General features: G+C 42.7%; 1 protein-coding gene across 1 annotated transcript; it reads right to left on the reverse strand.

The window, feature by feature from the left end:
• Nucleotides 1-82: 82 nt before the first annotated feature.
• On the reverse strand, nt 83-24,150 carry LOC110515052 (very long-chain acyl-CoA synthetase-like). Its single transcript, XM_036981517.1, has 10 exons — nt 23,391-24,150; nt 22,885-23,094; nt 22,198-22,356; nt 16,071-16,195; nt 8,725-8,919; nt 6,015-6,105; nt 5,537-5,732; nt 4,526-4,623; nt 2,003-2,133; nt 83-991 (listed from the first exon to the last, which is right to left on the reverse strand). Exons 1-10 carry the CDS (start codon nt 23,863-23,865, stop codon nt 815-817), a joined length of 1,857 nt encoding a protein of 618 aa, XP_036837412.1. The 5' UTR covers nt 23,866-24,150; the 3' UTR covers nt 83-814.
• Between the last annotated feature and the right edge of the window lie 1,146 nt (nt 24,151-25,296).

Genomic DNA, 25,296 nt, shown 5'->3' on the forward strand with positions numbered 1-25,296 from the left:
AAAACCCAATTCAATTAAACTACTCAGTCTGCAACCCAGAATTTGTAAGATACTGGTTGAATGAAACAGACAGAGGCCCAGCTATGATAGTCAAAAATGTTTATTCATGAGAGCGCTAGTCCGTTGTACAAAACCATTCACTTTATACTGGCTCCTTATGCACTTACATTCACACACAAACAGTAGGTATCCTACGCACATACTTCCACACACAAACAGTAGGTATCCTACGCACATACTGTATCATTACCCAGCCGACAAAGATTAGGGAGACCTTGAGAAGTACTCCCTGTCCTCTCCCAAACCTCTAGCCAGGTCGGCACTGAATTCTGCTCAGAGAGTCTGTGTTTAAGATACTATAAAGACATATTGTACAGATATATTGTTTAACCCTAATTCTGACTAAAACTACACTCACAGATATATAATTTTACTGACTAAAACTACACAAAACCATCAGATAATAATTGCATGATTCTAATCAATTTCATACAGTTATAAGGTTTCAGAGTGGAATTATTTCATCATTATCGTTCAACATTTAAATCACTTTAACACAGGCCCAGCCAATCAGAATGAGATTTTCCACACAAAAGGGCTTTATTACTGACAGAAATACTCCTGAGTTTCATTAGCTGTCCGGGTGGCCGGTCTCAGACGATGCCGCAGGTAAAGAATGAGGGCTGGCGTGGACTAAAACAGGGAGGGACTAAGTAATACACATTTTTGTTTTCCGTTGCAAAACATTTTTGAAACGTTTCCAATTGCATGCCCTAATGAATAGGACCCAAGAGTAGTATCACCACAGATCTGTTCACAGCTTGATGATGCCTGCCACTATGGAGCCGTAGATCTGGCCAGTCAATGGTGTGTAACTCTGATTTCTCTCCTGTAGGATGTACAGAGGGTCTGTGATGCCTGCCGGGTCGAAACCTTCCTCCACTAACCTCACCTTCATCTGCTTGAAGGTCCCCGTCATCTCCACCGCATTCTGGATGGGGGGGGGGGGGGGGGGGGGGGGGGGGGGGGGGGTGGAGACAGACAGACAGACAGAAAGGAGAGAGAGGGGGCGTAGAGAGACATGTAAACGCACACAGGCTTTTGGCTCAGTGGACTATTCACTATTCATCTCCAGGGATTTTTCTGCCATTGAAATCCTTGGGCGGGCCGCCTAAGCGTTACTTCTAGTCGACTAAGTCCAAACACTGTAAAAATGTATTTTTAAATACCTTTTTGGGGTGAAAAAACATTTCAGTGTAAACTTAAACGACTAAAATATATATTTTTAATAATATCATCTTTGAGAACTAACAATAAGCAAAATAAAAGCTAGACAGTCAGGGAGAATAGAACATTACAAAAACAATGAATTTTGCGTTATAGATTTGTTTTATTTTTACATGTAAGATTTATTTAAAGAAGCAAGTCAGTTAAGAACAAATTCTTATTTACAATGAGAGCCTACCCCGGCCAAACCCGGATGACACTGGGCCAATTGTGCGCCCCCCTATGGGACTCCCAATCACGGCCGGATGTGATACAGCCTGGATCGTATAGATTTTGTTTTTTAGGTTGAACAAAAGAACACAGCATTGAACATGGCTAAATGCCTAGAATTGAAGGAAATTAGCTTTAAAACTGCAAAAACTTGTTTCGGCTCCATTGAGACGTGTAGAATTTTAGGAAATTGACTTCAAAATGCAAATATTTCTCTACATCACCAAGATGGGGGCCTCTAAAATTGTCTCCAAAATGCAGCCAAGCCGACGGGCTGATAGCGCTCCCTGTCACGTCCAGCACTTAAGTTCATTTTTTATCCAGATAACCCCCTGATCTCATAACCACAAAAAGTGTCCAGGCACCCCGATATGCTCCCACATAGCGTTTTTCAACCGTTTTTCAAAAGCAAAAAATTTTTGATTCTACTTTCAAATAAATAATAACATGAATTGTCTACAATTAATGATGTAATACAAGGAAGAAAGTCCTTTTGAATAGTTACCTGGATGCGTATGAAGCGTGGCCGTGCATACGCCGGTAGGTAGCTGGCTACATGGCTGAAGGTTTTGTTGCCATCAAACTGTTCTCCCCACTTCAACGTGACGGCAGCCATTCCTATCCTCCCCTCGTTGCCTTGGAGACAGAATACAACAATCCCTCATTCCACCAACTAAACAATCAGAACGCATCATTCGGTGACGACACTTCCTGCATTTTAAAGTTCCAGTCCTTGAAAACTTTAATGTTGACATGCAAAACATTTTGGGACTGTATCAACAGTGGACGAATGAAAACAATACCAAAAGATCGTTTTTGGAGGGGAATTTTCCTTTCACTTTTATTAAGAAGTTAAGTTTGAAATGATGATCATGTGGTGAGTGGAACTGTACTTTTTATACCAGCTCGCTTGCTGTGTGAAACATTGTTTTAGTTCATCTTTAGATCACTGGTTACTTTTTAGTGCTGAATGTGAAAAAGATCTTTGCAATGGGAAGCAATAGTTGTACATTTCATTTGGGAAATATTTATAGTAATGGTTGTGTTTTTGTATTCTTATGATTGGAACCTACTGGTTAATTACATGTCAGAGTGAATGGACTGTTAAACCCTTTAAAACCCCCTACAGTCTAAACCCTGTCTAAGCCGGGGAGGGAGGGGGGGAGGGGGGCGTTCCACTAAACTATATGGAATTGTTTTAAGAAGGTCATACCAAGGATCATTTATCTATTTGATTTAGAATTTTAAGAACCCTTGAAGTATTAAAAAAAAGATAGAAAACACTGATTTGATGTCAAATTTGTCCTTACTGCTATTAGCCCATTCAAACACATTGAATAACAAGTTTGTTCTGAAGTGCCTGTCCTATTGGTCTGACAACACCGCTCCGTCACCGATCACTGCAGATGCAGAAGTGCGACACTGGTGGATTGAGACGCCAATGCAAGATATCTCTAGTTTAAACTGACAGATTATTATGGGGATTATTGTACTGTTTGATTTTAAGGTAAAGGTTAGGGTTCCCTGCTACTTGGATTAAGGTTAGGGTTAGATTTACCTGGTACTTGGATTAAGGTTAGGGTTCCCTGCTACATAGATTAAGGTTAGGGTTCCCTGCTACTGGGATTAAGGTTGGGGTTAGATTTACCTGGTACTTGGATTAAGGTTAGGGTTAGATTTACCTGGTACTTGGATTAAGATTAGGGTTAGATTTACCTGGTACTTGGATTAAGGTTAGGGTTAGATTTATCTGGTACTTAGATTAAGGTTAGTGTTAGATTTACCTGGTCCTTGGATTAAGGTTAGGGTTAGATTTACCTGGTACTTGGATTAAGGTTAGGGTTAGATTTACCTGGTCCTTGGATTAAGGTTGGGGTTAGATTTACCTGGTCCTTGGATTAAGGTTGGGGTTAGATTTACCTGGTACTTGGATAATGTTAGGGTTAGATTTACCTGGTACTTGGATTAAGGTTAGGGTTAGATTTACCTGGTCCTTGGATTAAGGTTGGGGTTAGATTTACCTGGTACTTGGATTAAGGTTAGGGTTAGATTTACCTGGTACATAGATTAAGGTTAGATTTACCTGGTACTTGGATTAAGGTTAGGGTTAGATTTACCTGGTACATAGATGAAGGTTAGATTTACCTGGTCCTTGGATTAAGGTTAGGGTTAGATTTACCTGGTACATAGATTAAGGTTAGATTTACCTGGTACTTGGATTAAGGTTAGGGTTAGATTTACCTGGTACTTGGATAAGGTTAGGGTTAGATTTACCTGGTACATAGATTCAGGTTAGGATTAGATTTACCTGGTACATAGATTAAGGTTAGGGTTAGATTTACCTGGTACTTGGATAAGGTTAGGGTTAGATTTACCTGGTACACAGATTAAGGTTAGGGTTAGATTTACCTGGTACATTGATTAAGGTTAGGGTTAGATTTACCTGGTCCTTGGATTAAGGTTGGGGTTAGATTTACCTGGTACTTGGATTAAGGTTAGGGTTAGATTTACCTGGTACATAGATTAAGGTTAGATTTACCTGGTACTTGGATTAAGGTTAGGGTTAGATTTACCTGGTACATAGATGAAGGTTAGATTTACCTGGTCCTTGGATTAAGGTTAGGGTTAGATTTACCTGGTACATAGATTAAGGTTAGATTTACCTGGTACTTGGATTAAGGTTAGGGTTAGATTTACCTGGTACTTGGATAAGGTTAGGGTTAGATTTACCTGGTACATAGATTCAGGTTAGGATTAGATTTACCTGGTACATAGATTAAGGTTAGGGTTAGATTTACCTGGTACTTGGATAAGGTTAGGGTTAGATTTACCTGGTACACAGATTAAGGTTAGGGTTAGATTTACCTGGTACATTGATTAAGGTTAGGGTTAGATTTACCTGGTCCTTGGATTAAGGTTAGGGTTAGATTTACCTGGTACTTGGATAAGGTTAGATTTACCTGGTACATAGATTAAGGTTATGGTTAGATTTACCTGGTACATAGATTAAGGTTAGGGTTAGATTTACCTGGTACTTGAACACCGTAGACATTTGCCTCTTGGACAAAGTCTATCAGGGTGAGGATGTCAGCTACTTCAGTTGTGGCCACATTCTCTCCTTTCCACCTGTAGGGGTCAATATAACTCAACTAAATATAATAGATTCTCTCCCTTCCACCTGTAGAGGTCAATTCAATTCAACTCAACTAAATATAATATAACATGTTCTCTCCCTTCCACCTGTAGGGGTCAATTCAACTCAACTAAATATAATATAACATGTTCTCTCCCTTCCACCTGTAGGGGTCAATTCAACTCAACTAAATATAATATAACATGTTCTCTCCCTTCCACCTGTAGGGGTCAATACATCTCAACTAAATATAATAGAGTTTCTCCCTTCCACCTGTAGGGGTCAATACAAGTCAAATAAATATAATAGATTCTCTCCCTTCCACCTGTAGGGGTCAATATAACTCAACTAAATATAATATTATATGTTCTCTCCCTTCCACCTGTAGGGGTCAATTCAACTCAACTAAATATAATATAACATGTTCTCTCCCTTCCACCTGTAGGGGTCAATACAACTCAACTAAATATAATAGATTCTCTCCCTTCCACCTGTAGGGGTCAATTCAACTCAACTAAATATAATAGATTCTCTCCCTTCCACCTGTAGGGGTCAATACAACTCAACTAAATATAATAGATTCTCTCCCTTCCACCTGTAGGGGTCAATTCAACTCAACTAAATATAATAGATTCTCTCCCTTCCACCTGTAGGGGTCAATACAAGTCAACTAAATATAATATAATAGATTCTCTCCCTTCCACCTGTAGGGGTCAATACAAGTCAACTAAATATAATATAATATAATATGTTCTCTCCTTTCCACCTGTAGGGGTCAATACAAGTCAACTAAATATAATAGATTCTCTCCCTTCCACCTGTAGGGGTCAATACAAGTCAACTAAATATAATATATAATATGTTTCCATATATTTGGAATGCCATACTGTAAGTCAGAATACGTACCTGAATGTATCTCCGACTCGATCCTGAAAGTAAATAAAGTTGTCCTGGCCTATCTTCAGCAGGTCTCCACTGTTAAAGTACAGATCTCCTTTCTGAAACACGTCTCTCAGTCTCTTCTTCTCTGTCTGCTGGCTGTTAGCGTATCCAACAAAAGGAGTGATGTTCGTGATCTTGCACACCAACAGTCCTGTTTCATCTTCAGGAAGACACACACACACACACACACACACACACACACACACACACACACACACACACACACACACACACACACACACACACACACACACACACACACACACCATAATGTATACCCACACCAACAGTCCTGTCTCTTCCTTAGGGAACGGGCCGAACACCCAAACATGAATAGCATAATGTACATTGAGATAAGTGTGATTTTGAGGTCATTATTGTACAATAATCTCCCTGGTTAAATAAAGGCCAATACTAACACACCTATGAAAGAGCATCTCACCTTTAGGAGCTTCTACACACAGTCCGGTAGAGTCTCTGATTGGTTCATCTCTCTCTGTGTCGTATTTAATCAGAGCATAAGGAAACAGCTTCTATAAGAGACAGGAAAGACATCGTGATCAGAACATAGTGAAACAGCTTCTATAACAGAGACATCATGATCAGAACATAGTGGAACAGCTTCTACAAGAGACAGGAGAGACATCATGATCAGAACATAGTGAAACAGATTCTATAAGAGACAGGAGAGACATCATGATCAGAACATAGTGGAACAGCTTCTATAACAGAGACATCATGATCAGAACATAGTGAAACAGCTTCTACAAGAGACAGGAGAGACATCATGATCAGAACATAGTGAAACAGATTCTATAACAGAGACATCATGATCAGAACATAGTGAAACAGATTCTATAACAGAGACATCATGATCAGAACATAGTGAAACAGCTTCTATAACAGAGACATCATGATCAGAACATAGTGAAACAGCTTCTATACGAGACAGGAGAGACATCATGATCAGAACATAGTGAAACAGATTCTATAACAGAGACATCATGATCAGAACATAGTGAAACAGATTCTATAACAGAGACATCATGATCAGAACATAGTGAAACAGCTTCTATAACAGAGACATCATGATCAGAACATAGTGAAACAGATTCTATAAGAGACAGGAGAGACATCATGATCAGAACATAGTTAAACAGATTCTATAAGAGACAACAGAGACATCATGATCAGAACATAGTGGAACAGATTCTATAAAAGACAGGAGAGACATCATGATCAGAACATAGTTAAACAGATTCTATAAGAGACAACAGAGACATCATGATCAGAACATAGTGGAACAGATTCTATAAAAGACAGGAGAGACATCATGATCAGAACATAGTGAAACAGATTCTATAAGAGACAACAGAGACATCATGATCAGAACATAGTGAAACAGATTCTATAAGAGACAGGAGAGACATCATGATCAGAACATAGTTAAACAGATTCTATAAAAGACAGGAGAGACATCATGATCAGAACATAGTGAAACAAATTCTATAAGAGACAGGAGAGACATCACTGTGATAAAGACACAGCATTTCAGTTGATGTTCGGATCCCAACCCTGGTAAAATGTCCAATGTAAGAAGTATAACCTTTACCAATTAAATACAAATACAAGTATCTAGCTATGTTAAGATAAATGCACTAACTGAGTCTGGATAAGAGCATCTTCTAAATGATTCAAATGGCATGTCAATGTAGAGGGAAGCATGATATCTCAGTAGAGTTGGAGTCAATTCCATTTCAATTCAGTAACTGAAATTAAATGGAATTGTCCCCAACCCTGGTTCTTTAGGAGTCAGATCTTCAGGCCCCTTAGTCATAAAGTGTCTCAGAGTAGGAGTACTGATCTAGGATCCAATTTAGCCTTTTAGATCATAATGAATAAGGTTTCATGAACAGGGGGGGGGGGGGACCTGATCCTAGATCTTCACTCTGTGAGACATTATGAATCCGGGCCCAGGAGACAGGGCTGTTCAGGAGTCAGTCCTTACCTGGTGTAGGTAGTGAGACATTATGAATCCGGGAACAGGAGACAGGGCTGTTCAGGAGTCAGTCCTTACCTGGTGTAGGTAGTGAGACATTATGAATCCGGGCCCAGGAGACAGGGCTGTTCAGGAGTCAGTCCTTACCTGGTGTAGGTAGTGAGACATTATGAATCCGGGCCCAGGAGACAGGGCTGTTCAGGAGTCAGTTCTTACCTGGTGTAGGTAGTGAGACATTATGAATCCGGGCCCAGGAGACAGGGCTGTTCAGGAGTTAGTCCTTACCTGGTGTAGGTAGTGAGACATTATGAATCCGGGCCCAGGAGACAGGGCTGTTCAGGAGTCAGTCCTTACCCGGTGTAGGTAGTGAGACATTATGAATCCGGGCCCAGGAGACAGGGCTGTTCAGGAGTCAGTCCTTACCTGGTGTAGGTAGTGAGACATGATGAATCCGGGCCCAGGAGACAGGGCTGTTCAGGAGTCAGTCCTTACCTGGTGTAGGTAGTGAGACATTAAGAATCCGGGCCCAGGAGACAGGGCTGTTCAGGAGTCAGTTCTTACCTGGTGTAGGTAGTGAGACATTATGAATCCGGGACCAGGAGACAGGGCTGTTCAGGAGTCAGTCCTTACCTGGTGTAGGTAGTGAGACATTATGAATCCGGGCCCAGGAGACAGGGCTGTTCAGGAGTCAGTTCTTACCAGGTGTAGGTAGTGAGACATTATGAATCCGGGCCCAGGAGACAGGGCTGTTCAGGAGTCAGTCCTTACCCGGTGTAGGTAGTGAGACATTATGAATCCGGGCCCAGGAGACAGGGCTGTTCAGGAGTCAGTTCTTACCCGGTGAAGGTAGTGAGACATTATGAATCCGGGACCAGGAGACAGGGCTGTTCAGGAGTCAGTCCTTACCCGGTGTAGGTAGTGAGACATTATGAATCCGGGCCCAGGAGACAGGGCTGTTCAGGAGTCAGTCCTTACCCGGTGTAGGTAGTGAGACATTATGAATCCGGGCCCAGGAGACAGGGCTGTCCAGGAGTCAGTTCTTACCCGGTGCAGGTAGTTGACTCGTCCGATAGCTCCTATCTTCCCGGTGTAGGTAGTGAGACATTATGAATCCGGGCCCAGGAGACAGGGCTGTCCAGGAGTCAGTTCTTACCCGGTGGAGGTAGTTGACTCGTCCGATAGCTCCTATCTTCCCGGTGTAGTTGATCAGTCCCACATTGCCCTCCGTTGAAGCATAAAACTCCCTCACGTAGATGTTGCCAAAGCGGTTCAGGAATTCCTTCCATATCTCTGCTCTCACACCGTTACCAATGGCCAGCCTGACTTTGTGCTCTCTGTCGTTGTCTCTCTGGAACGTTGGGAGAAAACACAAACATTCTTCTTTTTCAATGTTTTTATTTTGGTTGTATGTCAATCGTGTTATTGTGAAGTCAAAGACGAATGCACACATTTGGTGAACAATAATGATTTTCTAATTCAAATTCTCATTTGAACAGTCATATAGTGTATTATTACCATTAGAGACAGGAGTCTGTACAGTCATAGAGACAGGAGTCTGTACAGTCATATAGTGTATTACCATTAGAGACAGGAGTCTGTACAGTCATAGAAACAGGAGTCTGTACAGTCATATAGTGTGTTACCATTAGAGACAGGAGTCTGTACAGTCATATAGTGTATTACCATTAGAGACAGGAGTCTGCACAGTCATAGAGTGTGTTACCAATAGAGACAGGAGTCTGTACAGTCATAGAGTGTGTTACCATTAGAGACAGGAGTCTGCACAGTCATAGAGACAGGAGTCTGTACAGTCATATAGTGTGTTACCAATAGAGACAGGAGTCTGTACAGTCATAGAGTGTGTTACCATTAGAGACAGGAGTCTGTACAGTCATAGAGACAGGAGTCTGTACAGTCATAGAGTGTGTTACCATTAGAGACAGGAGTCTGTACAGTCATATAGTGAAAAGAAAACTAACATCGTAAGCTAACATTATATTAGGTTCTATAACATTCTAATCTAACATTCTATAACATTCTAACCTAACATTCTAACCCAACATTCTATAACATTCTAACCTAACATTCTAACCTAACATTCTATAACATTCTAACCTAACATTCTAACCTAACATTCTATAACATTCTAACCTAACATTCTAATCTAACATTCTATAACATTCTAACCTAACATTCTATAACATTCTAACCTAACATTCTAACCTAACATTCTATAACATTCTAACCTAACGTTCTATTACATTCTAACCTATTATTCTAACCTAACATTCTATAACATTCTAACCTAACATTCTATAATATTCTAACCTAACATTCTATTACATTCTAACCTAACATTCTATTACATTCTAACCTAACATTCTAACCTAACATTCTATAACATTCTAACCTAGCATTCTATTACATTCTAACCTAACATTCTATTACATTCTAACCTAACATTCTATAACATTCTAACCTAACATTCTAACCTAACATTCTATAACATTCTAACCTAGCATTCTATTACATTCTAACCTAACATTCTATAACATTCTAACCTAACATTCTAACCTAGCATTCTATTACATTCTAACCTAACATTCTATTACATTCTAACCTAACATTCTATTACATTCTAACCTAACATTCTAACCTAACATTCTATAACATTCTAACCTAACATTCTATAACATTCTAACCTAGCATTCTATTACATTCTAACCTAACATTCTATTACATTCTAACCTAACATTCTATTACATTCTAACCTAACATTCTAACCTAACATTCTATAACATTCTAACCTAACATTCTATTACATTCTAACCTAACATTCTATAACATTCTAACCTAACATTCTAACCTAACATTCTATAACATTCTAACCTAGCATTCTATTACATTCTAACCTAACATTCTATAACATTCTAACCTAACATTCTAACCTAGCATTCTATTACATTCTAACCTAACATTCTATTACATTCTAACCTAACATTCTATTACATTCTAACCTAACATTCTAACCTAACATTCTATAACATTCTAACCTAACATTCTATAACATTCTAACCTAGCATTCTATTACATTCTAACCTAACATTCTATTACATTCTAACCTAACATTCTATTACATTCTAACCTAACATTCTAACCTAACATTCTATAACATTCTAACCTAACATTCTATTACATTCTAACCTAACATTCTATAACATTCTAACCTAACATTCTAACCTAACATTCTATAACATTCTAACCTAGCATTCTATTACATTCTAACCTAACATTCTATAACATTCTAACCTAGCATTCTATTACATTCTAACCTAACATTCTATTACATTCTAACCTAACGTTCTATAACATTCTAACCTAACATTCTATTACATTCTAACCTAACATTCTAACCTAACATTCTATAACATTCTAACCTAACGTTCTATAACATTCTAACCTAACATTCTAACCTAACGTTCTATAACATTCTAACCTAATATTCTATTACATTCTAACCTAACATTCTATAACATTCTAACCTAACATTCTATAACATTCTAACCTAACGTTCTATAACATTCTAACCTAACATTCTAACCTAACGTTCTATAACATTCTAACCTAACGTTCTATAACATTCTAACCTAACATTCTATAACATTCTAACCTAACATTCTATAACATTCTAACCTAACGTTCTATAACATTCTAACCTAACATTCTATAACATTCTGACCTAACGTTCTATAACATTCTAACCTAACGTTCTATAACATTCTAACCTAACATTCTATAACATTCTAACCTAACATTCTATAAAATTCTAACCTAACGTTCTATAACATTCTAACCTAACGTTCTATAACATTCTAACCTAACATTCTATAACATTCTAACCTAACATTCTATAACATTCTAACCTAACGTTCTATAACATTCTAACCTAACATTATTTTGAACTATCCACTAAAAGGTTTGAAAATATGACCCGCCATACGTGATTACATTCCCCTTCCCTGACCCAGATATATCCCAGCCTAAGCCCCAGCCCTCAGCCCACCACTGACTGTCATTACACATGGTAGAGTTCCTGAGTAAAGGCCACTAGCTATTCTGAGAGGACCACCAGATCAGAACCACGAGGGTGTGTCCTAAATGGCAACCTATTCCCTTTATACTGTAGTCCACTACTGTTGCCCTGGTGAAACTATAGAGGGAATTGCCATTTGATATGTAGCTGTAGACCACTAGGCTGTAGGAGGGTCACATGGTGTGTCTGTACGTGGAGAGGGGTTCAGTTTCAATGGTGGGAACACAGAATGTTTACATTGCTCTCCAGGCCACGCCTTCGAGGGCCCTGAAATATGACGGCCATAAAAAGTAAGGAGACGTGGATGACGTGCAAACCAATATTTAATTTCTGAATTGGTTACAATTAGTTCAGGGTTAAGGTTAGGGGTTGGGGTAGTTGGGAGGGTCAAAGGGTTAGGGTTAAGGTTAAGGGTTGGGTTAGTTGGGAGGGTCAACGGGTTAGGGTTAGGGGTTGGGTTAGGGTCAACGGGTTAGGGTTAGAGGGTTAGGGTTAGGGTCAACGGGTTAGGGTTAAGGTTAGGGGTTGGGCTAGTTGGGAGGGTCAACGGGTTAGTGTTAGGGTTAGAGGGTTAGGGTTAGGGTCAACGGGTTAGGGTTAGAGGGTTAGGGTCAACGGGTTAGGGTTAAGGTTAGGGGTTGGGCTAGTTGGGAGGGTCAACGGGTTAGGGTTAGGGTTAGAGGGTTAGGGTTAGGGTCAACGGGTTAGGGTTAGGGGTTGGGCTAGTTGGGAGGGTCAACGGGTTAGGGTTAGGGTTAAGGTTAGGGGTAGGGCTAGTTGGGAGGGTCAACGGGTTAGGGTTAGAGGGTTAGGGTTAGGGTCAACGGGTTAGGGTTAGGGTCAATGGGTTAGGGTTAAGGTTAGGGGTTGGGCTAGTTGGGAGGGTCAACGGGTTAGGGTTAGGGTTAGAGGGTTAGGGTTAGGGGTTGGGTTAGGGTTAGGGTTAAGGTTAGGGGTTGGGCTAGTTGGGAGGGTCAACGGGTTAGGGTTAGGGTTAGGGGTTAGGGTTAGGGGTTGGGCTAGTTGGGAGGGTCAACGGGTTAGGGGTTGGGTTAGGGTTAGGGGTTGGGTTAGGGTTAGGGGTTGGGCTAGTTGGGAGGGTCAACTGGTCAGCTGGTCAGAAGAGTCTTATAAAAGTCTCTCCACATGAATTCTGGGGAAAGGCTCCTTTTGGGAGATTTGGTGTTGAGAAGAAGACAGAACTATCTGCATGTAGCCTAGTCCAGAACTATCTGCATGTAGCCTAGTCCAGAACTATCTGCATGTAGCCTAGTCCAAAACTGTCTGCATGTAGCCTAGTTCAAAACTGTCTGCATGTAGCCTAGTCCAAAACTGTCTGCATGTAGCCTAGTCCAGAACTATCTGCATGTAGCCTAGTCCAAAACTGTCTGCATGCAGCCTAGTCCAAAACTGTCTGCATGTAGCCTAATCCAAAACTGTCTGCATGTAGCCTAGTCCAAAACTGTCTGCATGTAGCCTAGTCCAAAACTGTCTGCATGTAGCCTAGTCCAAAACTGTCTGCATGTAGCCTAGTCCAAAACTGTCTGCGTGTAGCCTAGTCCAGAACTGTCTGCATGTAGCCTAGTCCAAAACTGTCTGCATGTAGCCTAGTCCAGAACTATCTGCATGTAGCCTAGTCCAAAGCTGTCTGCATGTAGCCTAGTCCAAAACTGTCTGCATGTAGCCTAGTCCAAAACTGTCTGCATGTAGCCTAGTCCAAAACTGTCTGCATGTAGCCTAGTCCAAAACTGTCTGCATGTAGCCTAGTCCAAAACTGTCTGCATGTAGCCTAGTCCAAAACTGTCTGCATGTAGCCTAGTCCAAAACTGTCTGCATGTAGCCTAGTCCAAAACTGTCTGCATGTAGCCTAGTCCAAAACTGTCTGCATGTAGCCTAGTCCAGAACTGTCTGCATGTAGCCTAGTCCAGAACTGTCTGCATGTAGCCTAGTCCAGAACTATCTGCATGTAGCCTAGTCCAAAACTGTCTGCATGTAGCCTAGTCCAAAACTGTCTGCATGTAGCCTAGTCCAAAACTGTCTGCGTGTAGCCTAGTCCAAAACTGTCTGCATGTAGCCTAGTCCAGAACTGTCTGCATCTACTGTAGCCTAGTCCAGAACTATCTGCATGTAGCCTAGTCCAGAACTGTCTGCATCTACTGTAGCCTAGTCCAAAACTGTCTGCATGTAGCCTAGTCCAAAACTGTCTGCATCTACTGTAGCCTAGTCCAAAACTGTCTGCATGTAGCCTAGTCCAAAACTGTCTGCATGTAGCCTAGTCCAAAACTGTCTGCTTGTAGCCTAGTCCAAAACTGTCTGCATGTAGCCTAGTCCAAAACTGTCTGCATGTAGCCTAGTCCATAACTGTCTGCATGTAGCCTAGTCCAAAACTGTCTGCATGTAGCCTAGTCCAAAACTGTCTGCATGTAGCCTAATCCAAAACGGTCTGCATGTAGCCTAGTCCAGAACTGTCTGCATGTAGCCTAGTCCAGAACTGTCTGCATGTAGCCTAGTCCAGAATTGTCTGCATGTAGCCTAGTCCAGAAAATAAAAGGTGATAGCATCTTCCATGAAATGGCATCTCCCAACTGCCTGCATATTTTACCTCCAAAAAGAGGTAGAAACATCTACTATCATAATATCCTGATTGAAACCTAACCTATCAATGACCTTTTTAACTCCGTCAATCGTCTGGATTCAATCCAACTCCATTGAAAATGTCACTTTAGAACATTCCAGGTCAGTGACATCACAGTAAGGTGACACTGGGAATCTTAATGATTCTATTTCTGACGCTACAGCTGTGGCCGGGTTGTAAAACAACCTCGGCTGGAGAGATTAAGAAGTGGCTGAGAGGGTCTCGGTCTGATTGGACACACAGAGGGAGCGGTTCGCGCCACAAAGCCTGGGCATAAAACCACGCCTGGCTTCAAGTAGTATTTGGAATCTTTTGAATAGTTTAGATGTGCTTGATTGAACATGCCTGATGCAATGGAACCAAGTCCAACAGGTCCAAACCCCGCCCATCAGCCTGTCCAGGAAGGCTCAGTCAGAAAACACTGACTCAAAGCATTTGAACATTTCAAATAGTATTTGAACATGCAGAAAAAGCTCTCTGTGACACTCTGCCTCGGGTGTAACTTAACTTCATCTGTCTGAATGCTGGGAAGAAGATCACTTGACTTGAACAATCTGGATTCCACTATTCTGTTAGCGCCAGTCTGTAACGCCAGTCTGTAACACTAGTCTGTAACACTATTCTAACACTAACACCTTGTCTGAAACATGGCTGAAACATGCCTGGTCAGTCATATACCCTATACCAGAGAGAATATGTAAGCCTTTTCCGAGACAGAAAGGGTCCATACCTCCTGCTTATGTGGCATGAGGCAGCTTGCTGTACAAATAAACCCCCTGGACAGGATGCTGCGAACCATAGCAACTACGATGTCATAAACCCCCTGGACAGGATGCTAGAAACCATAGCAACTACGATGTCATTACTATGTCATAAACCCCCTGGACAGGATGCTACGAACCATAGCAACTACGATGTCATAAACCCCCTGGACAGGATGCTAGAAACCATAGCAACTACTATGTCATTACTATGTCATAAATCCCCTGGACAGGATGCTATGAACCATAGCAACTACCTTGTCAGTACTATGTCATAAACCCCCTGGACAGGATGCTAGAAACCATAGCAACTACGATGTCATTACTATGTCATAAACCCCCTGGACAGGATGCTAGAAACCATAGCAACTACGATGTCATTACTATGTCATAAACCCCCTGGACAGGATGCTACGAACCATAGCAACTACTATGTCAGTACTATGTCATAAACCCCCTGGACAGGATGCTACGAACCATAGCAACTACTATGTCAGCACTATGTCATAAATCCCCTGGACAGGATGCTACGAACCATAGCAACTACTATGTCAGCACTATGTCATAAATCCCCTGGACAGGATGCTACGAACCATAGCAACTACAATGTCATTACTATGTCATAAACCCCCTGGACAGGATGCTATGAACCATAGCAACTACCTTGTCAGTACTATGTCATAAACCCCCTGGACAGGATGCTAGAAACCATGGCAACTACTATGTCAGTACTATGTCATAAACCCCCTGGACAGGATGCTAGAAACCATAGCAACTACTATGTCATTACTATGTCATAAACCCCCCTGGACAGGATGCTAGAGACCATAGCAACTACTATGTCATAAACCCCCTGGACAGGATGCTAGAAACCATAGCAACTACTATGTCAGTACTATGTCATAAACCCCCTCGACAGGATGCTAGAGACCATAGCAACTACCATGTAATAACAATGAATGACAAAATGAAGGTGACCTTGTATAAAGCTTCCAGCTGAGGTTGCTTACCTTGGGTGTGTTACAGAGGTAGCGTAACACCTCTCCTATGTACTGGACCACCGTAACGTTGTACTTCCTGCAATCATCCCAGAACTGAGAGGCTGAGAACTTCCTCCTCAGAATGATGGTGGAGCCTGGGATGGATAGATAGAAGAGATGAGAGAGGAACACTGAAAATATCAGTTTTAAGAACATGCAGGTGATATCGCTTCATTATCAACAAATGGCAGACCTGAAATGCTGACAAAACTGTTATGGTAAGTCAGCAGTTTGCATCATCATCATCAGAAAAAACCCTAACACCAAGGTACAGGTATTAGTTCAGGAACAGGAACGAGCAGGACAGCGCTCTTATAAATGACCTTGTAATGGCTGTGAGAGCAGAAAAGTTGCCACATATGCTGTGAACCGGTTGTATTCACTTCAGTACTAAATGCCCCTTAAATATGCACCCATTAGAGGAACAAGTGCCATTTTTTGTGTGGACAAAAGAAAGTACTAAGCTGGTACTGCATGTGCATCATAATCAGCTTGGAGTTTTTCCTAACCACGTGACCTGACCGGGACATTTCATTGGTCACATGCACATCTTCAGCAGATGTCATGGCGGGTGTAGTGATAATGCTTGTGCTCCAAGCTCCAACAGTGCCGTAACATCTAACAATACAAACAAATCTAAAAGTAAAATAATGGAATTAAGAAATATATCAATAATAGGAAAAGCAACGTCGGAGTCCCGAGTGTATATATACACAGTAAGTTTGGACACACCTTCTCAAGGTTTTTTTTTATTTTATTTTTTACAATTTTCTACATTGTAGAATAATAGTGAAGACATCAAAACTATGAAATAACACATATTTAATCATGTACTAAACAAAAAAATTGTTAAACAATCTATAGCCACCCTTTGCCTTGGTGACAGTTTGCACACGCTTGGCATTCTCTCAACCAGCTTCATGAAGTAGTCACCTGGAATGCATTTCAATTAACAGGTGAGCCTTGTTAAAAGTTCACTTGTGGAATTTCTTTCCTTCTTAATGCGTTTGAGCCAATCAGTTGTGTTGTGGGGAGTGGTATACAGAAGATAGCCCTATTTGGTAAAAGACCAAGTCCATATTATGGCAAGAACAGCTCAAATAAGCAAAGAGAAACGACAGTTCATCAATACTTTAAGACATGAAGGTCAGTCAATGAGGAACATTTCTAGAACTTTTAAAGTTTCTTCAAGTGCCCAGTGTTCCATTACTAAAGTGCTTAGTGTTCCATTACTAGTGCCTAGTGTTCCATTACTAAAGTGCGTGGTAGAGTAACCGAATGATAGCCAGCTAGTGACAGTGACTAAAGTCCAGGGTAGGGTACTGGGTACGAGCCAGATAGTGGTGACTATTTAACAGTCTGATGGTCTAGAGATAGAAGCTGTTTTTCAGTCTCTCGAGCTCAGCGTTGATGCTCCTGTACTGACTTGCCCTTCTGGATGGTAGTGAAGTGAATCGGCCGTGGCTCTGGGGGCCCAGACACATTTCTTCAGCCTCCTGAGGTTGGAGAGGTGTTGTTGCACCTTCTTCACCACACTGTCTGTGTGGGTGGACATGTTCAGATTGTCTGTGATGTGTAAAACTTGAAGCTTTTCACCTTCTCCCGTCGATGTGGATGAGGGTGTGGATGTGGATGAGGGTGTGGATGTGGATGAGGGTGTGGATGTGGATGAGGGTGTGGATGAGGGTGTGGATGTGGATGTGGATGAGGGTGTGGATGTGGATGAGGGTGTGGATGAGGGTGTGGATGTGGATGAGGGTGTGGATGTGGATGAGGGTGTGGATGAGGGTGTGGATGTGGATGAGGGTGTGGATGTGGATGAGGGTGTGGATGTGGATGAGGGTGTGGATGTGGATGAGGGTGTGGATGTGGATGTGGATGAGGGTGTGGATGTGGATGAGGGTGTGGATGAGGGTGTGGATGTGGAGGAGGGTGTGGATGTGGATGAGGGTGTGGATGTGGATGAGGGTGTGGATGAGGGTGTGGATGTGGATGAGGGTGTGGATGTGGATGAGGGTGTGGATGTGGATGAGGGTGTGGATGAGGGTGTGGATGTGGATGAGGGTGTGGATGTGGATGAGGGTGTGGATGTGGATGAGGGTGTGGATGAGGGTGTGGATGTGGATGAGGGTGTGGATGTGGATGAGGGTGTGGATGAGGGTGTGGATGTGGATGAGGGTGTGGATGTGGATGAGGGTGTGGATGAGGATGAGGGTGTGGATGAGGGTGTGGATGTGGATGTGGATGAGGGTGTGGATGTGGATGAGGGTGTGGATGAGGGTGTGGATGTGGATGAGGGTGTGGATGTGGATGAGGGTGTGGATGAGGGTGTGGATGTGGATGAGGGTGTGGATGAGGGTGTGGATGAGGGTGTAGATGTGGATATGGATGAGGGTGTGGATGTGGATGAGGGTGTGGATGTGGATGTGGATGAGGGTGTGCTCTGCTCCCTCTGCTGTCTCATTCGACATTTTAGTCGTTTAGCATCAAACATTATTTCCCAGAACAATTACAATCAACCCCTGGGCAACCTCCAGGCCCCTTTTATACATTAGACCATAACTAGAGCCTTGTTTAGAATCTGTCCTGGTCAGATTACATGGTGAGGGAAAACTCTGGACCCTAAACATAGTCTCTAACTAGAGCCAGGAGCTTTTCCTGGTCATGTTAAGTGGTGAGGGGGGAAACCTGGGCTGGCTTTAAACCAACCCTGACATTCCAGAACCATAGTTCTCTCAGACAAGGTAAAAGAGGCTGTTTTGTTTTCGCTACAGGATTAAATATCCCTTCAATTAGTACCTCTGCTCTGCTCTGAGGTCAAACAGAGGACTCAAATGAACTATAGCCCACTTGGAGAACTCAGGAAAACGGTCTCACTAAGAGAGTTGGTATCTCAGATGGCACCCTATTCCCTACATAGTGCATGGGCCTTGGTCAAAAGTAGTGCACTATGTAGGGAAAAGGGGGCCAGTTGGGGCGGAGGAGAAAAGGAAGAAGGGACAGACTAACCTATTTGCTGTTTAGTTTTCTTCCACCCAGTGGCTTTGGCTGTGTTCAGACTACCGGGTTTACGTTCACAAAGACCTCTTTCATTTTATTTCCCATTGGGGGGAGGAGGGGAGTAAATGGATAAGTAAAGGCTTCAACTAGAAAGGCCAAGCCACATTATTACCCCCTACCTACCTACTACCTCAACATGAACCCCCTACCCACCTACTACCTCAACTTTAACCCCTACCTACCTACCTACTACCTCAATATTACCCCCTACCTACCTACTACCTCAATATTACCCCCTACCCACCTACTACCTCAATATTACCCCCTACCCACCTACTACCTCAATATTAACCCCTACCCACCTACTACCTCAATATTAACCCTACCTACCTACTACCTCAATATTAACCCCCTACCCACCTACTACCTCAATATTACCCCCTACCCACCTACTACCTCAATATTAACCCTACCTACCTACTACCGCAATATTACCCCCTACCCACCTACTACCGCAATATTAACCCCCTACCCACCTACTACCTCAATATTACCCCCTACCTACCTACTACCCCAATATTACCCCCTACCTACCTACTACCTCAATATTACCCCCTACCTACCTACTACCGCAATATTACCCCCTACCTACCTACTACCCCAATATTACCCCCTACCCACCTACTACCTCAATATTACCCCCTACCCACCTACTACCTCAATATTACCCCCTACCCACCTACTACCTCAATATTACCCCCTACCTACCTACTACCTCAATATTACCCCCTAACCACCTACTACCTCAATATTACCCCCTACCTACCTACTACCCCAATATTACCCCCTACCCACCTACTACCTCAATATTACCCCCTACCCACCTACTACCTCAATATTACCCCCTACCCACCTACTACCTCAATATTACCCCCTACCTACCTACTACCTCAATATTACCCCCTAACCACCTACTACCTCAATATTAACCCCTACCCACCTACTACCTCAATATTACCCCCTACCCACCTACTACCTCAATATTTAACCCCTAACCACCTACTACCTCAATATTACCCCCTACCCACCTACTACCTCAATATTTAACCCCTACCCACCTACTACCTCAATATTACCCCCTACCCACCTACTACCTCAATATTACCCCCTACCCACCTACTACCTCAATATTTAACCCCTACCCACCTACTACCTCAATATTTAACCCCTACCCACCTACTACCTCAATATTACCCCCTACCCACCTACTACCTCAATATTTAACCCCTACCCACCTACTACATCATACAATACAATATCACGTGTGTATCAAGAATGGTCCACCACCCAGCCAACTTGACACAACTGTGGGAAGCATTGGAGTCAACATGCTTTCGACACCCGACGAACCCGACGAACTGAGGCTGTTCTTAGGGCAAAGGGGGGGGGGGGGGGGGGGGGGGGGGGGGGGGGGGGGGGGGGGGGGGGGGTGCAACTCAATATTAGGAAGGTGTTCTTAATGTTTTGTGCACTCTGTGTAAACTCACCTGTCTCGACAGATCTTATCCTGTCTCAGCCTCCAGTATTTATGCTGCAGTAGTTTATGTGTCGGGGGGCTAGGGCCAGTTTGTTATATCTGGAGTACTTCTCCTGTCCTATTTGGTGTCCTGTGTGAATCTAAGTGTGCGTTCTCTAATTCTCTCCTTCTCTCTTTCTTTCTCTCTCTCGGAGGACCTGAGCCCTAGGACCATGCCCCAGGAATACCTGACATGATGACTCCTTGCTGTCCCCAGTCCACCTGACTGTGCTGCTGCTCCAGTTTCAACTGTTCTGCCTTATTATTATTCGACCATGCTGGTCATTTCTGAACATTTGAACATCTTGGCCATGTTCTGTTATAATCTCCACCCGGCACAGCCAGAAGAGGACTGGCCACCCCACATAGCCTGGTTCCTCTCTAGGTTTCTTCCTAGGTTTTGGCCTTTCTAGGGAGTTTTTCCTAGCCACCGTGCTTCTACACCTGCATTGCTTGCTGTTTGGGGTTTTAGGCTGGGTTTCTGTACAGCACTTTGAGATATCAGCTGATGTACGAAGGGCTATATAAATAAATTTGATTTGATTTGATTTGATATAAACTCACCTGTCTCTATGGATCCTATATAAACTCACCTGTCTCTATGGATCCTATATAAACTCACCTGTCTCTATGGAGCCTATATAAACTCACCTGTCTCTATGGATCCTATATAAACTCACCTGTCTCTATGCATCCTATAAAAACTCACCTGTCTCTATGGATCCTATATAAACTCACCTGTCTCTGTGGATCCTATATAAACTCACCGGTCTCTATAGATCCTATATAAACTCACCTGTCTCTATGGATCCTATATAAACTCACCTGTCTCTATAGATCCTATATAAACTCACCTGTCTCTATGCATCCTATAAAATCTCACCTGTCTCTATGGAGCCTATATAAACTCACCTGTCTCTATGGATCCTATATAAACTCACCTGTCTCTATGGATCCTATATAAACTCACCTGTCTCTATGGAGCCTATATAAACTCACCTGTCTCTATGGATCCTATATAAACTCACCTGTCTCTATGCATCCTATAAAAACTCACCTGTCTCTATGGATCCTATATAAACTCACCTGTCTCTGTGGATCCTATATAAACTCACCGGTCTCTATAGATCCTATATAAACTCACCTGTCTCTATGGATCCTATATAAACTCACCTGTCTCTATAGATCCTATATAAACTCACCTGTCTCTATGCATCCTATAAAATCTCACCTGTCTCTATGGAGCCTATATAAACTCACCTGTCTCTATGGATCCTATATAAACTCACCTGTCTCTATGGATCCTATATAAACTCACCTGTCTCTATGGATCCTATATAAAGTCACCTGTCTCTATGGATCCTATATAAACTCACCTGTCTCTGTGGATCCTATATAAACTCACCGGTCTCTATAGATCCTATATAAACTCACCTGTCTCTATGGATCCTATATAAAGTCACCTGTCTCTATGGATCCTATATAAACTCACCTGTCTCTATGCATCCTATATAAACTCACCTGTCTCTATGGATCCTATGAAGCCGATGAGGAAGCCGGCGGTGTGGTAGAGGGGCAGGTTGAGGTAGATGACATCACCTGGTGTGATACCGGTGGAGTCCAGCACGGCCAGGGCTACCAGCAGCCGGTTCTGAGTAATTACTGCTGCTTTAGGCAGACCTACAGGAGTAACAGACAGAGGAGAGAGATGAGTTAAATCAGTAGAATGGGCCCTGACAGAGGGAGGGGGGGGGGGGTCATATACAGTGGCTGCTTCAGGCAGAAGACAGGGGGGGGGGGGGGGGGGTCATATACAGTGGCTGCTTCAGGCAGAAGACAGGGGGGGGGTTCATATACAGTGGCTGCTTCAGGCAGAAGACAGGGGGAGGGGGGTCATATACAGTGGCTGCTTCAGGCAGAAGACAGGGTGCGGGGGGTCATATACAGTGGCTGCTTCAGGCAGAAGACAGGGGAGGGGGTCATATACAGTGGCTGCTTCAGGCAGAAGACAGGGGGGGGGGTCATATACAGTGGCTGATTTAGGCAGAAGACAGGGGGGGGGGTTCATATACAGTGGCTGCTTCAGGCAGAAGACAGGGGGGTCATATACAGTGGCTGCTTCAGGCAGAAGACAGGGGGGGGGGGGGTCATAAACAGTGGCTGCTTCTGTACCCCTCCCTCTCCCTTCCCCTCCGTCCTCGCCCTCACCTGTGGTGCCAGAGGTGTAGATGTAGACAGCAGGGCTTTTGAAGGTGATGTCTGAGCGGAGGGCCTGAGGGAGAGGTGTGTCCGATGCTTCCTCCACCTGGTCAGAGAACCCCTCCACGCCAGGTGTGTCACACTGTTTAGTCATCAGGTAGACACACACACCCTGCTCCCTCAGGGATGGAAGCACCTCCTCCACCGCTTCCTGCAGCTCTGAGAAAACAACACAATATTCAATATTTCATCAAAACTGGACTGCAGAGAAATGTTTTTTAATTGCCCCCCCCCCCCCCCCCCATGTGATTGAATGATCGTTTGATTATCATTATCATTTGTGTTCCAATAGGCTATGACACTCGTTTGTCTTTTTCATTCCATCAGTCTGGATGTGCATGTCTCTGATAAACTAATACCTATTGTCATAATGTAGTAATCTCAACCAGACACTTCCGCCTATGAGGAATTAGCCTCGGGATGAGTTTCTCTGCCTACTGGTACTGGTCACTTACCTTCGGCTGCTATGAGCAGCTTGGCGCTGCAACAGTTGAAGCAGTGCAGCAGAGATCTAGATCTGATATTATGGTTGAGAAACGCTACGGGACATCCCAGTTTGGCCAGGGCCAGCCAGGTGAAGATGAAGGCAGGTTCGTTTCCCATAAAAAGAGCCACGGTATCCCCCGGTCGCAGCGTCGAGTGCCTCTGTAAAGCATTGGCTATTTTGTTGCTTCTTCTGTCCGTGTCCAGATACGAATAGGTTTTATTTTCAAACACGATGAACGGTCTGTCGGCATGCGCGACCGACTGCTCCAAAAATCGGTCCAAAACCAAAAACAACGGTTTTCTTCTCCTCCGTAAAACAAGCTTCAGCAAAATACGAACCAAGTTCGCGAGGTACCATGCATCTTTCCAGAAGTAAGGGAAGAACGTTTTAAGAACTAGCGGTGTGATGGCCAAACTGGCAAAAAGGATAGAAACCAAGTACATTGTTGAGCACAACGTCGAGCTCCTATGCTTCTGGGTGAATTGTAGATTCACAGCGTACAGTATTGTCTTTGCAGGCAACGTACAGTATTGTCTTTGCCTTAACTCAACTAAACATGGGTTTTTTTAAAGTGAGGGCGTGGCATTGAGTATTTAATAATGCAGGAGGATAAACATTGGATAAAAGCAGAGACACTGAGCTACAAAATTGTATATCATGCACTGCATTCGATGAACAATGGCAAAGTAATTCTGCTTTGAAAGTTGATTAAACTGTAACCTCACGTTTGAGAAAATGGCCCTTGAATGTTTTGGTACCTACTGGAGAGCTCTTCTTTGTCTACACCCATTCAGTATTGTTCACACCCTCTTTAAGCTTTAGCTCCACCAATCTCTTTAAGGGTTGATCCGAGCTTTCTGACCTAACAAAAGCAGTCAAGCACACAAGCTAACTGGCTAACAGTTGTTGCAGTATTAAAATGGACGCTTACAAAGTGCAGGTAGCTAACCAACCAGGTTCAATGTTAGCTAGCTAAAGTTAGGCTATAACAAGCAATGCAAATAGCTCTGAGATACAAATAATAAGATAATACGCGTAACGTTAGTTAGCTAGCTGACAGTACACTTTAACTTGAAATGAAAGTACTTTTTTGTCAAAATTAGAAATGTGTAATATCTGAAAATGTTGCTAGCTAGACTATCTTACCCGTGGTATGAAATCGGAGTAGATAACCAGAGCAAATTTACCAGCTACGTCTATCAACAGTTGTCGCAGTGACATTCTATTGAAATGGATACTTGCATAGTGGAGTCTTTTGTTAAGTCATGTAGCTAGCTAGCTAAACACTTAACCATAATCCCAGCTCATTACGTTACTGCCCTGTATGAATCTGCAGGTAGCTAACCAACCAGGTTTAATGTTAGCTAGCCAACATTAGGCTATAACTAGCCAAGCAAATGGCTGTGAGATGAAAATATATATATATAAAAGATTGCTAGCTAACAGTACACTTTAACTTGAAATTTAAATTACTTTGTCAAAATTAGAAACGTGCAATATCTGGAAATGTAGCTAGCTAGACTATCTTACCCGTCCGTATACATCATGGTTGGATGCTTCTCCCTGTCATGGGTGCCATAGTTTGAAGATGTAATCCGGAGACAGGTGTTTTCTCCATCTCCTTAGCTATCACATGCAAATTTCCACTGATTTCAAAACTCAGTCCTCCAGAAAGTGGAGAGCAACACTTATGCAGTTCTACTAAGCAATATGTATATTTTTAAATACACGTTTGACAGGATTACCTACACATACTAACCAGCTCAAATAGATAGAAGCGTGCTATATGGCAAACCTTGCAGTTTTAAAGCACATTTCATGCGATTCTACTCAATTTGCCATGGGATGCAGAGAAAAATTAGCATTTTTAAAGG

Source organism: Oncorhynchus mykiss, chromosome 6, assembly GCF_013265735.2.
Source record: "Oncorhynchus mykiss isolate Arlee chromosome 6, USDA_OmykA_1.1, whole genome shotgun sequence".
Classification (NCBI taxonomy): Eukaryota; Metazoa; Chordata; class Actinopteri; order Salmoniformes; family Salmonidae; genus Oncorhynchus; species Oncorhynchus mykiss.

What these genes read in the sequence shown, in the direction of transcription:
- LOC110515052 (XM_036981517.1), bottom strand. Translation starts at nt 23,865, where the DNA reads ATGTACTTGGTTTCTATCCTTTTTGCCAGTTTGGCCATCACACCGCTA. An exon ending in GCTGCTCATAGCAGCCGAAG is followed by an intron (nt 23,095 to 23,390) that starts GTAAGTGACCAG and finishes TTGTTTTCTCAG; the next exon opens with AGCTGCAGGAAGCGGTGGAG. An exon ending in CTACGGTGTTCAAGTACCAG is followed by an intron (nt 2,134 to 4,525) that starts GTAAATCTAACC and finishes TCTGTCTCCAAG; the next exon opens with GCAACGAGGGGAGGATAGGA.